At 38.1% G+C, this 13803-nt stretch overlaps 1 protein-coding gene across 14 annotated transcripts in view; it reads right to left on the bottom strand.

Annotated features, from left to right (window-relative positions):
- The window catches only part of FHOD3 (formin homology 2 domain containing 3), a 377929-nt gene that overhangs the window by 96446 nt on the left and 267680 nt on the right, over positions 1 to 13803 (bottom strand). For 8 of the 14 annotated variants that reach the window (XM_048312850.1, XM_048312857.1, XM_048312923.1 and 5 more), the window contains exons 11-12: positions 13138 to 13227; positions 1794 to 1892 (exon numbers count right to left, since the gene is read on the bottom strand). The exons of 4 other annotated variants lie outside the window; for them this stretch is intronic. In XM_048312850.1, coding sequence (XP_048168807.1) covers positions 1794 to 1892; positions 13138 to 13227 — 189 coding nt within the window. The remainder of the gene's footprint in view (positions 1 to 1793; positions 1893 to 13137; positions 13228 to 13803) is intronic. 2 more of the 14 variants (XM_048312874.1, XM_048312954.1) reach the window with 1 other exon arrangement.

The following is a 13803-nucleotide window of genomic DNA, read 5'->3' as shown; positions in this document are numbered from 1 at the left end:
AAAAGTACTCAATTAGCACTGTTCTGTCCAAATTCAGGTTTAGAATGATCTCAAAAGCAACACCTAACCAGGTATTTGTCTAGGTATAAAGACACTAGTTTCTGGTTTCTCTGAGTGTCAGCATTCCATGTTGGTGTTACACAGAGACCTGCAGAGTTCGCATCAAAGGAAACAGAAAACACATCTGCTTTGCTCTGCTGAAGGCAGATGTTGGTGAGTGACAGAAAGCACAAGGCAGGTGAAAAGCCATGGGATCTGCACTCCAAGGTGTCTGTTTTCACTAGTAACTCCAGCATAAACACTGTGCATGGGCTTTGGGCTGGATCACTTAGGAAGTGGCTGATTTCATTCTCCCAGGACCACTTCTGTAATCTCCCAACAGGCATGGAAGGCACGGCCCTCATCTGAGGACTGTGGGCTTGGCACAGCATATGCAACAAAAACACAATACATGTCACATATGTTGGGATCCTATGAAGTTAATCATCAGGTGTATACCAGGTAATTGTTTTCACAATGGAAAATCTGGAAACCTTCATCTATTGCACCTGCTGTGTTTGACAGGAGACACTGAAGCCAGGCCAGTCCCACTTGACAGCATCTAACATGAATAGCCAGGTTACAGATAATTTTTGTTATGCTACAGTGAGAGTGAAAGAAGGTACTTAGTAAAGTCATGGGAATATCACCCAGTTATCTTACAGTAATTATTATTGTAAAAGACCAATGACCTACAAACGCATCACGCTCTTCACATGGCTCTTCCTCACTTTTTTTAGCAGTATTTTAGTATATTCATGAGATTTACCAAGAACTTGTGTCCTAGTTTTGAATTTCAAGAATCAGATTTGAGGAAATTATCACTTAATTTTGAAATTTCAGGCAGCCATTGGCAAGATTTGCAGACTGGAAGATAATAATAACAACAGTACAGTATTTTCTTTGGAACTCACACATTAAACAGTTTCCTTTCTTCCTTCTGTGCTGTATAGTGTCTGCATGAATGTGGTTTATGTAAAAAAAACCCAAAAAAACCCAATCTCATTTGCTGAGTTGCAAAGCCAAATAATTTAATCTAAATCAAATGGCTGTCTCGAACAAAGATGTATTTTCTTGCTTCCAATTTATTACGATCAAGTTGCCAAATGCCAAACATATATATATCTCAGAAATAAGTGGAAAATTTTACACATGAGTATTGATGGGTGATTTGCTGATATCTATATATATACAGGTGGGCAGACATTTATAAAATTTTATATTTATACACATATATATCAGTTTTGCCTCAAAGTAGTTCTTTGCTATTGAAACATGAACAAAACTTATAAGAAACCATAGGCAGCATTCAAAAAATGTCAATTTACTGCATAGCAACAGGTATTCCAAATAAGGTTGCAGGATGAAGATAGGGATGAAAACCTAAGAAACCAAGCAATATCCTCAGCATTGTAGTTTTTCATCATTGTCTTAACTAAGAAGTTAAACCAAACCATGCTTGGAAGTTATGCTTTCCACTACAGCTTTTAAGATTTGTGAGCATTACATAAAGGGAGTGAGTGCAGAGAGTTCGTAGTGCACTGAACCTACAGAATTAAACATGTTTCCATCAGCATTGCCACCCACCAGCCCCCTCCCCAAGGTTTTTAAATGCAAAAGAATTTCCTTGGGGGGTGGCTTTAACAGGTGATCAAGGAATGTGAGTGAAAAGGTGGATGCTGTTGCACACTGTGCTGGTGAGCTCATGCCAGAGCCTGAAGAAAAGGTGGAGGGACAATGCTGAATCCTGGTACCTGGCTTTGACCTGCCTATTGGCCTCTTCCTCCCCCTCATCCTCAGTATTGGGCTCTGTGACTGGCTGTTCTTCTTCCTCCTCTTCATATTCGTCCTCTCTGAGGTCAGACCAAGGAAAAGAAGCATGCAGTGGGATGGAAAGAAAGAAGGTGGAAGAGAAAACAATATGAGTCCCCAGAAAAAGAAATGCAATGAAGTTAGAAATGAAAGGAAAAGACTGATGAAGAGGGAGTTATGGCCCTCCTATGTTAGACAAAAAGCCACCTATAAACTTCCTGCTAAGTATGTGCTTGCACAAGGGTAGCTACCAATATAAAACTTCTATCCTCTCCCCATTTACATTTTTCCTATTAATTTTTAAGATTCAAAGCTGCCATTGCTTTTTCTTGAGCTTGGCTTCCCATTTGCGGCTGCCCTACCTGCAGAGGCATTAATGGAAAACATTCATGACAATACCAATGTTCAACTCATTAGTCATTAAGTTGTGTCTTTTTGGCTTAAAGGACAGTACACACTGTGCTGGCATGGACAGCTGGCACTGGACATCATGCTTTCTAAATTAACACAAATAAAATATTCCTGCTAAGTAACCAATAGCTCAACTGGAAAACAGAACAGGGTGAACCACTGAGCTAGAAATAACAGAGAGACCAAATCAGTTCAGGACTATTTGCAAATAGCAATATTTAAGTTATCAGATGCCAGTACATGAAATTTCAGTAGAGTCATTAGTACAGTCAGAGCAGGCTTCAGTTCATCAGTAATTCTGGCAGAAGTGTAAGACTTGCATACAGCCTCCATAACCTACAAACCACATAAGTAAAATAGGAAACCTATATTAAACATAATGAAAAAGGCTACATTGTCTGCCTCCTGTCCCTCCTATCTGTGCTTTTAATCTCCCCAAACTACGAGACTCATGGAAGATATATTTGCAGTTGATACAGTTCTCCACTTGATTTAATGATGTATATACCACTAGGTTATGCTCCATGCAAAAAGGAAAACATACAATCAGTAATGAAGTTTGTAAGACATTCAAATTCCTTGCATTTTCCTGAAAGCTTTTCTTTCCTCTGATTCTGAAGGGATGCTCTGTGGATTTTTTTCCATTTAGAATTAGTTTTCATGTTATAAGAATAATGAATATTTACAGTGTGAGATCATGAACTCATTGAGTGCAGTGCAAAGGGTCCCTCCAAAATTTGTTGCATTTATATAGTTACAGAATAACCAGGAAATGGCAGGGCCTGGAACTTTGCCAATACTCTGGCAAACATTTACAAAGTAAACATTTTCAACCATTCCTAAGGTGGCTTAGTGACATAACCATCTCAGTTGTCACCTCTTCATCTCCCTGTCCTCTCCACAAATATATACCTCTCTTACACAGACACCTCTCAACTTCCACACATTTACTCATTTACTGGAAGAAAGAAAAGAAAGAGTTGACCAGGGAGCATTCATAAAATCCCTTCTCCTTACTAGCTCAAGACTAGCTTTGCTATTATCTCCTGTGAAGGGAAACTTCTGTATCTGCTAGTCCTACAGCACTCACATTTGGGAAATAACCCGTGAAGCTCTGTGGGCTCATGGTTCTCTGATTAGAGCACAATTCATCCTATAATGCTGGCAGCACAGCTGTTGCTTATATGAACAAGAGTGTCCCCATTATTGCTGTTTAAAGCTCCCACCAGGATTGCACATTGGTGATATCAAAATGTCTCCTCTCCTCAGTTGTCTCAAATGACAAAAATCTTAACTGAAATACTCATCTGATATGGTGTATCTCACAGATTTGAAAAAGTTCTTTGAGAATGTATTCCTCCTTACGAGGGCATGGCTGAAACAACAGGAGTTTACACAGCATGGAGAAAGAAGCAGAAAAAAAATTTTAGGGATTGGAAAGAAATCATTCTTCTGTCAGGCCAATGACTCCTTCCTCAAGGGTCCTTGAGTTCTAGGTCAAAACCTTAGAAGAATCTTGGACTGGAAAACTCTTTTCCTTTACTAATATTAGGTGCAGGAGGGCAGCAACTACATGGCAAGTGGTTGGAAAAGCCAGAGGAAGGATCTGGCTGTGTGACTTGGTAGCAGAGATGATTGGTGTGCACAGAGGCAGGCACGCTCTCCAGTCTGGGGGAGCCAATGTGCTCAAGGGAAACTTGCAAAAAGGAAGTGTGTGCATAGGAGAGAGGCTCAACATTCTGAACATCATCTTTCAGCAACTAAACTCACAGTTTCAGAGCCCTTGAGTATCCTCAGAAAGGCGATCAGATACAGATCAGTGGAGAGGGATAAGCTCACAGGCAGGAATGATGTGTGCCCTTCTTTTAACGAAAGCAACAGTGGCAGTCATTTCAGTCTTGTTAGAGGACAGCTATTCTGTCCATAAAAACAGGTAGTACCTGCTAACTAAAGCTTTCCTAAGAGGTAGAAAAGGAAAATTTCTGTGTGAATATTTATTAAAATGGGAAAACACTAACTAGAGTCAGATGCACAAACACAGCAGTAGACAGATTTGTGAATTCATCTGAACTGTTCAGAGTTATGTGTTCATTTTTGTGTGCAGTGAAGAAAGGATAATGTGGAAAAGCTCATTGTTCCTCTCACATACAGAGGCAAACTTGGAGTCAATGCAATAGTAGAATTAAATTAAGAAAAAGGACTTATAGGGAGGTTTCCAATTAAATGAGGTCGCAGAAGCCAGCATGTTTTTCAGTAGTGCAGAGGAATCCATCCTGTTTAACAAAAGGCAAATATTTCTCCAGTGGCAGGGAGGAAGGCCTTCAGCTAATGCTGAAGGATCAGATATATTCAGCTAACCTTAAGGCTATTCATGGGTTACTTCAGTTTCATGGTGAAAGTATTAGATTAGAAATATTTAAACAAAAGCTTTATAGCACTGAAAACAAATTTCAAAACAACCATTATGTTTATTTTCATATTTAGAATGGATTACTGCTACCAGCTAACACTCCCACTAAACAAATAAACAAAACCCCAAACCCCCACAAATCTTTATAAAGTATATCATCGGTCATAGCAACTAACAAACATCTTCTAGGGCACAGGTTTTGCTCAGTTGTTTCGACTAAAATGTGACACAAAAGTATTTATAGCCATTTAAAATAATGTGCATGTTAAAAAAGACTATGAAAGTGCAGTTTATGGAGTGAGAACCACTAGGGCAGCAAAACAAAATCTAGACAAAGGTTTAGACTAAAGGATTAGCTTTTCTCCTTTTCACAATAAATAAATTTAAAAAAAAGAAAAAAAAAAGAGTGCCAGTCAAACTTACCCTGCTGATATTAAATAGCTATTCAAAGCTGCAAAGAGAAAAGCACTAATAAATACAGACTGATGAAGGGAAATTATAATAAAGGGACTCTTCTACAAGTTTAGCTAAAGGCAGGGCCAGAGTCCTTGAGGTGCCAGGCACTGCACCTCACACACCCCTAACCTAGTCACAGTTGGATGATTTTAAAACTAAGACACCACTCTAAAGACAATGTTCTTGTGGCTCCTAGTCCACAAGAACTCAAAGCACCAAAACTTGCTCTCTGTCCCACTGGACCCTAGAGCTGAGCAATGTGTACAAGGTTCTATGTAGTCTCTGTCTTCTCCAGGCCCTCCCCAACCTCTTTGTCTGCACAGTTTTGATGAAGGCAGCTTGAAAGAACTTAGGATTTCTTTGTTCTAGCCTGTAGCCCAGAAACACAAATTTCTCACTCCCCACCTCAAAAAAAAATACCAAAGGCAGAGCTAAAAGAAAAATCAAAGGCTGTGCTGAAGGAATAAAAAAATTCCCCAACAAACAAACAACCCACACCAACAAAGTAAGCACGAGCACAGAAACACATTCTGCTTTGCTTGGTATCAAAGGAAATTTTGAAAAGGTAAGATATGCTTCAAATCATTTTAATTCAGGATGAATTTAACCAGTAATGAACCAGAATACAGAACAATAGAAAACATTATGATCTTGCCAGAATTAGGCTACCAAGGCTTTGGTCTGCATATACAATGCACATAAAAGTTAACTCATGAGATCTAGTAGATGATCTTTAGGTCTCTTCCAACCCAAACCATTCTATGATTCTGTGACCAGGACTACAAGCCACATTCAGTGAAATAAGACCACCATTAGCCATTTCACAACATCATTTTAAATTGAATACTACAGCTGATCTCACAAATTTTCCTTTCAAGGTTGTTTTCCACCCTCCCTCCTGCAAACCTCTGACCTGTTTTACCTCTTGCACAGCTGCATCCCTGAACTCCAAGTGAACAAAGAAAGTGAAACATGTTACCTCAAGGAAAGATATTTTTAAGTCACAGTGGATGTAATTTTATTTTCTCTTGCCATTGCTCGTCATTTTCTTCAATTTATGAGTTCAATTCCACTTTCATAGCTTAGATGGCACAATTCATAGCCAAATTCCTAAATCCCTGTAAAATAGACAAATGCTTTGGTACACTTCTGTTGCTTCTTCCTTTCTTCTATCCTAGCTGCCAAAACAGATTCAACTAGTCCTTTATGTGAAAGCTAGAAGTGGTAATAATTTAAATTCAACATTTATAAGTCTGTATAAAGATATGGCAATACACTTTCCTCCTCCATTAAAAATAAAACTAAAGAAACCACCTATTAATCCCACTGCCCATTTCCATTCCACTGCAGTTGGTGCAACTATGTGAAGATGAAAATACATGAAATTATATGGATAACAATGTACTTACAAAGCCTCAAAATCTCACCTTCTGCACACAGGAAAACTAAGGTGAATAATTACAAAGGTCAAAAGGAAAATGATCCTGGTATTTTTTCCTAAATAAAAAAAAACAGTTCAGGCAAAAAGTTGAGGAAATGACAAATGATGTGAAGTACATGCACTCACTATGCCTTCATATCTGTTCTTTATCTTTAGGTTCCTGTTACTTTGTTATGCCTAAAATATGATCAGCAACAGCTTTTCACAACTAAACCTAGGCAATGCCTCCACACTTGTTTAATTGCTGCAGTTGGTTTATATAGGACACATCAAAGCGTAGCAAGACAGCAGCATTGCTTAAGAGACTGGCAGGGCTTTGCAAAGACTTCAAGAGTCACAACTCTCTGATCATTGAACAGCATTGCTGTTTTTACATTTCTAAGAGCAGAGAGGTAAAGAAACAGAATAAAGACAGATAGACTTTTGGAGCAATATGTACTGAAATATATACAGAAAGAGAGAAGAAATGTTATTTTCAGAGCTTGGAAGTGCATATTCGTTAACACTTGAAGGTCACTGTTGTTGACCCTTACTTCAAAGGGAATGGCATCCTGCCAAACTGCAGGTTTTTTTCCCCCCACATTGCATCTCATGTGTAAAAAACCTTTCCTGTCCTCAGAGGATCATGTTTACAAACACTGGGAACACACCGGAGAGGTGAAATCTCTAAGGCATGTGTACTCCAGTGCATAAAACACGACCATACAGATCCAGGGAAATGCATTCCCACTCTGGTTTGGCATCACATTTCCTCAGGTAGCTCACGAAAGATAAACACATAGTGGAAAAAAACAAAGTAAAATAACTAGGCTAAGTCATGCTGTGATTTCATTTGCCATGCAGCTATAATCTATTTAAACTGTGGTGCTTTCTTCACTCCTCCTGAAGTTCATATAGGAAAATCTACCATTGCCTTTACAGGAAAGTGCAGTGCTGTCAACTGGACTCTGCATGTAGGCCAGGCAGAAAACATTTCCTTTCAGCAAGACCTGCAGTCAGCAAAGAGTATCCCTACTAGAAAACCTGACACGCCTACAGAGATATTTAAATTCCTATAAAAAGGGCTGATACCATCTTGAAACAGTAATAGGACCTGGACCTGAGATACTCATCAAACTGTAAATTTTAAATTTTTGTGTTATTATTACTTATGCATAGTGGGTCAATCCCTACCTATACATCAATGCAGTCCTTTTTTATGGTATGGCTTCAAAAGAAAATTTTTCTTAGCCTATCTCATGTCTCTTCCTCTACTGCATTCCTTACAGGACCTTCCAAGATATTCTTACAAAGAGTAAGATTAAAAATTTCACACTTGTAGGGTTCTTCTTTTGAATCTGCTTGACTTCATGCTTCAAATTCTGCCTGCATAGGAGAAATAAACATGTTCTCCTGCTCCAAACCTAAAATAGCAGGTCAGATTTTGTATGGTATTGTTGTTAAAGACTAACAATGATTTGATACTATGAACAGACACTACCTTGGCTACCTTATCAAGCCATTTCATTTCATAGATAAATCGTTCCAAAACCTCTTCTTTTTTATATCCCATTTCCATTTTCACCCATACCAACCAAACTGTGAAAAGGGTTATTAACTCTCATAAATGATCATATACCCTTCAGTGTCAAAGCACACCCAAATGCTAGGTAGCTCAGCTCATATGTATGAGTGTATGTCTATGTGTATATACGTGTATTAAAGAGATTCACATCCACAGATATGTGACTGCATGTTTATCCCGGAGATGTGTTCTTAGTCTAATTTCATGCCTCAGTTGTTTTAAATACTCAAAACTAGGAACCAGAGATAAACATCAAGAAAAAAAACCCCAACATGTGTTTCTTTCTATGACAGCAATAAAAGAGAAATTAACTTCTTCTCTCATCTGGGCCTTTAGTAATCCATACCACAGCCTGAGTCTTACATCAAATGATGATGTTGAGTCTCCCCACTTTGCTGGTTCATACCTATCATACCACTTATCATATTTGACACAGACAACAACTCTAAGAGATGTGGAACAAACCATCCTAAATAAAATAACATAAAATAACATAACATAAACGTCACTCACCACTGTATCTTTGATCTATAGCCATTAAGAATTTATACAATCAAATCTTTTCTTATAGTGTTGTGCAAAGTCACCAGAACTTGAAACATCATGACAAAAACTAGAATTTTTCGGTAGTAAATGCCAGAGAAAAATAAAAGATTAGTTATGGTTTGGGATGTCTGAAAACATGGAAAATCATGATAATAAAAAAAGAAGTCTCAGCTGTATCATGAACAAACCAACCCTGCAGTCCTGGCTCTACATGAAGCAATTTGAACAATCAGTTAATGGGGCCTAATAAGCAAACTGAGGTCTGTACTGTTGTTAAGAAACTTGACAGGAATCTGAAGTTGAGCAGAAAAAATGCTTAGCATCAGAGGCTCAGCTATATTCATTGTTTTCTGGTAAAACCAAAATAGCGTCACGATCTCTGCCTGCATCTTGGCAATCCTCAAACATCACAAACACGCATTTACTAACAAACAGATCCTTATGACTTCTCAGCACAGCTTTCCTTTATTTAGACAACTATTTCCCTGTTTTCTTCTAGGACCATAAAGGGCATGAAAGACCTTGAGCCCAGGGTGCACTGTACAATGGAGCTGTGTCCAGCTAGCCTAGAAATTTGTGGGAAACTTTGGAATTCCCTGTGCTACTTTTTACTCAGAGGAAGAGTTCTAACAGGCTTCCAGGCAGGACCCTAACAAATGCAAAGTCCATAGATACATAATTCCCTGTTTGCTTCTCTGTTGTTTTTACTTTATCAATATAACTCTCCTAAAGGTCAGATTTTTTCAGATTGAAAAATCTGGAACCTCAGGTGGACATGAAGAGTTGGAGTTCCTCATATCTTCTTAGCTTCAAGGCCAAAAAAGTGATAGCTTGCTAAAGCCAGCTTTGGTCACTGATTCAGAATGCAGGCTCCACTCTGGTAAGTTCCTAAGATGCCAGTCAGTTCTCTCTTTTGTTAGGTGTCAAACACAGGAATACTGACAAGAAAGTTCTAACCATGGCCAGGTTATCTCTAGATGAACATATTTAGTGTTATAAGATGGATCTTAGCAATTCTTTGGTGATTTTTGATGATAAAAAATAAATCAAAGCTATGGAAATAAAAAGCAGTGAATCTAGTAAACAGAGGTAAATACCTAATCCTAGCTATTCAGAGCTTTATAAACCTCAGTTCTGACTGTAACCAATTCCACAGCGGTGGAGCCATTCACCTGACTGCTGGTAAGAGGTGTCAGTGTAAATCTCCTAGAAGCTTGCTTGCATATGTTTGCTGAGGTCTGGCGGACACAGCTCTGATGGGACACCCAGGGTGAGGGATGAGTGTGGTCTCTGTGCAGCACAGAAGAAAAGGAAATGCACAGCAAAATGTGAAACATTAATCTGGAAAACTGGGAGAAGCACTTGTTTCTGATTTGTATGAATACAACTCAGAGAAACTGTCCAGTGCTCAAGACAGCACTGAGAACTTCTGAATGACCTGCCTTTTACTCTCTCAAAGACAGTCAGGATGAGACTGAAAGACAGAGAGAAAGTTGCCTTTTAATGCTTATTTATCCAGAAATCACTGCATACAATAACAACATAAATCTAGTGCTAATTCCATGCCACTCCTTACATTTTTCCTTGACTCTCTCCATTGTGTGGCTGGAAGAAGCTAGCTTTATTTTAAAAAGAAAAAAAACAAACAAACAACACAACCCATGGAAGAATGTGTTTAAAAGTCTACTGCATAAGAAACAGCATGCTAGACCACAGACTGAGAGCACTCAATTTGGACCAGGGCAGAAAACTTTAGGAGGCACCTCCAGCACGGCATTTAAAACATCATGTTAACAGGACTGAAATTCCCGCCAGTCTTAGGGGTGCTCTATGCCATCATGGTAACAGAAAAACATTTTAGCAAATCAGACCTGCTAGTGGTCAGGACAGGCATCTTAAAGTATGCTGCAGAAGGTACAGACCTTTAAATGAACCTTCAGCCTTTCTTAGTTAGTAGCTGTTATCAACTTCTTTACTTACTTACTTACTTAGTAACAGGCACATCAATCTGGGCTTAACTCTCCATGAAAACTATTTTAACACAAAGCAGATTTGGATCCTTATTTGTTTTGAACCACAGGAGAAAGAGCAATACATTTAGTTTGGAAAAAGGCTGCCAAGTGGATGAAAAAGGCCTGCAAGTTTTCCTTTTGGTCGCCCTTAGCATTTACGGTCAACTTTTCCCAGCTCAGAACCCAAAGTCTGCTCTCAATTAGCCTGGCATAGATCAGAGCAACTCCATTGACTTCAGACAATTTTTCTGGATATAGAGCATTGTGAGACAGAACAGAATTTGGCCAATATTGTCTTTTTTTTTGTTGTTTTACCGGCACGATGGATTATTCTCTTTTTGGAAGACTTATCGGTTGACACAGAGCAGATGACTGTGGAGAACCTGTTTGATGTGGTAAACAAAAGCAAAGCAATTGCCAAAACAGCTGATGAGCTAGAAAGAAAAGAAACACAAACATTGTGGGAAGGAGAATGGTGGGAAAGAACTTGAACCTTCGACTGATTTTGGTACAGAAGTCCAAAAATAACCTAGAATATTGCCCAAAATAAAATTTAGTACAGTGTAAGAGTGTGATTTCAATCTCTAACCATGTCCATCAGAAGCAATTTTGCTGGATCTAATCTACTATAAAACCAGCCATAAGACATCTGCAGCCACAAAGTTTAGAACTTTCAGCAGGAACAACACAATAAGATTATCATTAGTATTGTTACAATTCCTATTGGGAAAGAAAATGTAGCGAAGGAATAAAGACTGGAATCCATTTTGTAGACTATTTTTTGGAAAATATACCACTGCAAAACTTACTGCCAAATTTGTTTCCTTTCTCAAGAGGGACCAGGGTTATGAACCAAAAGGTCATTAGCAGGAGACAGTTCTTTCACAGCTGAACAGAAGTCACTTTCAGTTTACAGAGGTAGTAAGTAATTTTTATCCATTTGTGTAGATTCCTCTCATTAACAATGGAAGCAGCAGGGTCATAATGTGCATTTCTTTTGACAAAATCAGGTGATGCCTGCATCACATTTTAACATAGGATTTTAAAATTTCAATACAAATTGCAGCAAGATCTAAACTTAGGATGCTCTATTTAAGTCCTTTAAACCAATAAATATCTTGCATTGAAGACCATGTGTTCAAATTTGAAAATTTGATTCCAAAAAACCTCTTTCCATTTAAATTTAATTCAAATTCTCTAAAAGTGTAAAAAACCTTATAGGACTCATTCAGCTTCACTTTTTTTCCTGTCTAAACATTAATGAATAGAAGCCATAAGGCTTTTTTTTTTTTTTTTGTCTCAGTTTAGCTATCAGGTGTAGAGATACTGTTGCAAACATCTGGACTATTTCACTGAAAGTTGAGACTTTCTGGAATAGGATAAAGCAGGAAGGCTGTTTTTCCTCTTCCTACCACAACTACAGATTTGGGCAGATAATGAAACTAAGAATGCGAAGGACAAAATTTGCTTATCTGAAATGCTTGTTTACCAGAAACACTTTACTGGAAAATTGGGAATTATAGAAGATCCAACAGTTGACTAACTTCTTTTTATGGTAACTTAAAAATTTTTACTGAGCATAGAACATGCATCTTCAGAACCTGAACATACTTTGTGGTCTATAATGTCCGATGGGAAAAAATCTGATTTGCCAGCTACAAGAAATACTCCCTGTCTTTACCTGCTGAGAGGACTGGAGAATGGGTACAGGGACTGAGGAAGGATTTTTATTTAACTAATATGCAAAATAAAGATCAGAGTTACACACATTCATAATTGAATGCCTCTTTCCTTACAGAGCCAGGTGAGCAAGTTGGACATTCCAAATGGAATTGAAAAGAATTTAATTATTTTCCTACAGAAGATAACTGCAACATGAAATTAATTTGACTGCTTAGATAAAGACTTCTTTCTTGTATTTAAACTGAAGTTATGCTTTAAAATACATCACTGTCAAAGAGTGTGTGGAGCAGAACTGGAAAATTTTTTTTCAAAAATGTAGCATGATTATTGAAATTATGTTATTATGTTGGTGAAAAATTATTTCAAAGAGCTTCTGAAACTAATCTGTTGTGTTTTTATTCCCTCTGTTCTATTCCTACTAAAAGTTAGCTCAAACACAAATTTATTAGAAGCTACTGAAGACTGCAAAATAAAGCTAGCAAGCAAACATTAATAGTGAGAAAATATATTGATAGAAGTTGTTGTCCTGGATGGCTTCTATTTGTTTAATTAATTAGCAGTAAGAGAATGAACAATTTCTGTAGAGTTGAAGCATCTCCTCATTTCCAATCCAAATTCATCAGCTTAACAAAAAAAATCATTGATATCTGCTCCACATCCATGTATACAGATTCCCAGTCACATTGTTAAGTTCTGAAGCAGGGCCCAAGGTCATGCACAAGGCATCCCATGCAGAGCAGCTGAAGCCCCCAGTTGTACTCACACTGAAGATGCTTTAAACTCATCTTCAAATGAACTGTCATCCTTGTTATCAGCCTGTAAGGCCATGGGGCACTCAGCTGTCTTTAGCCCACTAAAGACCAGGCCACAGGTGATGGAAAACAAACATGAATGTGTTGTCGAATGCAAAACAGAAAAAAAAAAAAGAAAGAAAATAAAGTGCTGTTATGTGGTATACAACATGCAACTACTGTTTCAGTTATCTGGAGTCTTATATTTTCATATTGCCAGAATCCATTAAACTTTAGTCAACCCATCTCTCTTTGCAAGAAAGACTGCTTTACATGTAACAGGATTTTAAGGCTCTAAGTTTACATCCTGTCCCGTGCTAACCAACAGAAACCTTCAATGAACTTCCCAAGTGTTATAATTAATACAAGATATATCGCTCTTGTATAGACCACACTTCAGTTTTTCAAACTGCATCTTCAGCAGTGACATGACAGTGTCCAGCTTTTTCTGTCTGCATCTTATGTATCTCCACCTGAGCTAATCAGCCAGATTCCCCTTTAGAGTCAACAAACAGCCAGTCTCAGAGCATGATTCATCTGATTGAAATTTCAGGCGTGTAGAACACATTAGATAACTGAAGGCCCACCAGTGCTTGCTGCACTCCACTGACATCAAAGAGATGAGAGCTGATCAGACA

This window comes from Corvus hawaiiensis, chromosome 1, assembly GCF_020740725.1.
Source record: "Corvus hawaiiensis isolate bCorHaw1 chromosome 1, bCorHaw1.pri.cur, whole genome shotgun sequence".
NCBI lineage: Eukaryota > Metazoa > Chordata > Aves > Passeriformes > Corvidae > Corvus > Corvus hawaiiensis.
The sequence above is the reverse complement of the archived record's forward strand: the minus strand, read 5'-3'. Positions and strand labels throughout refer to the sequence as shown.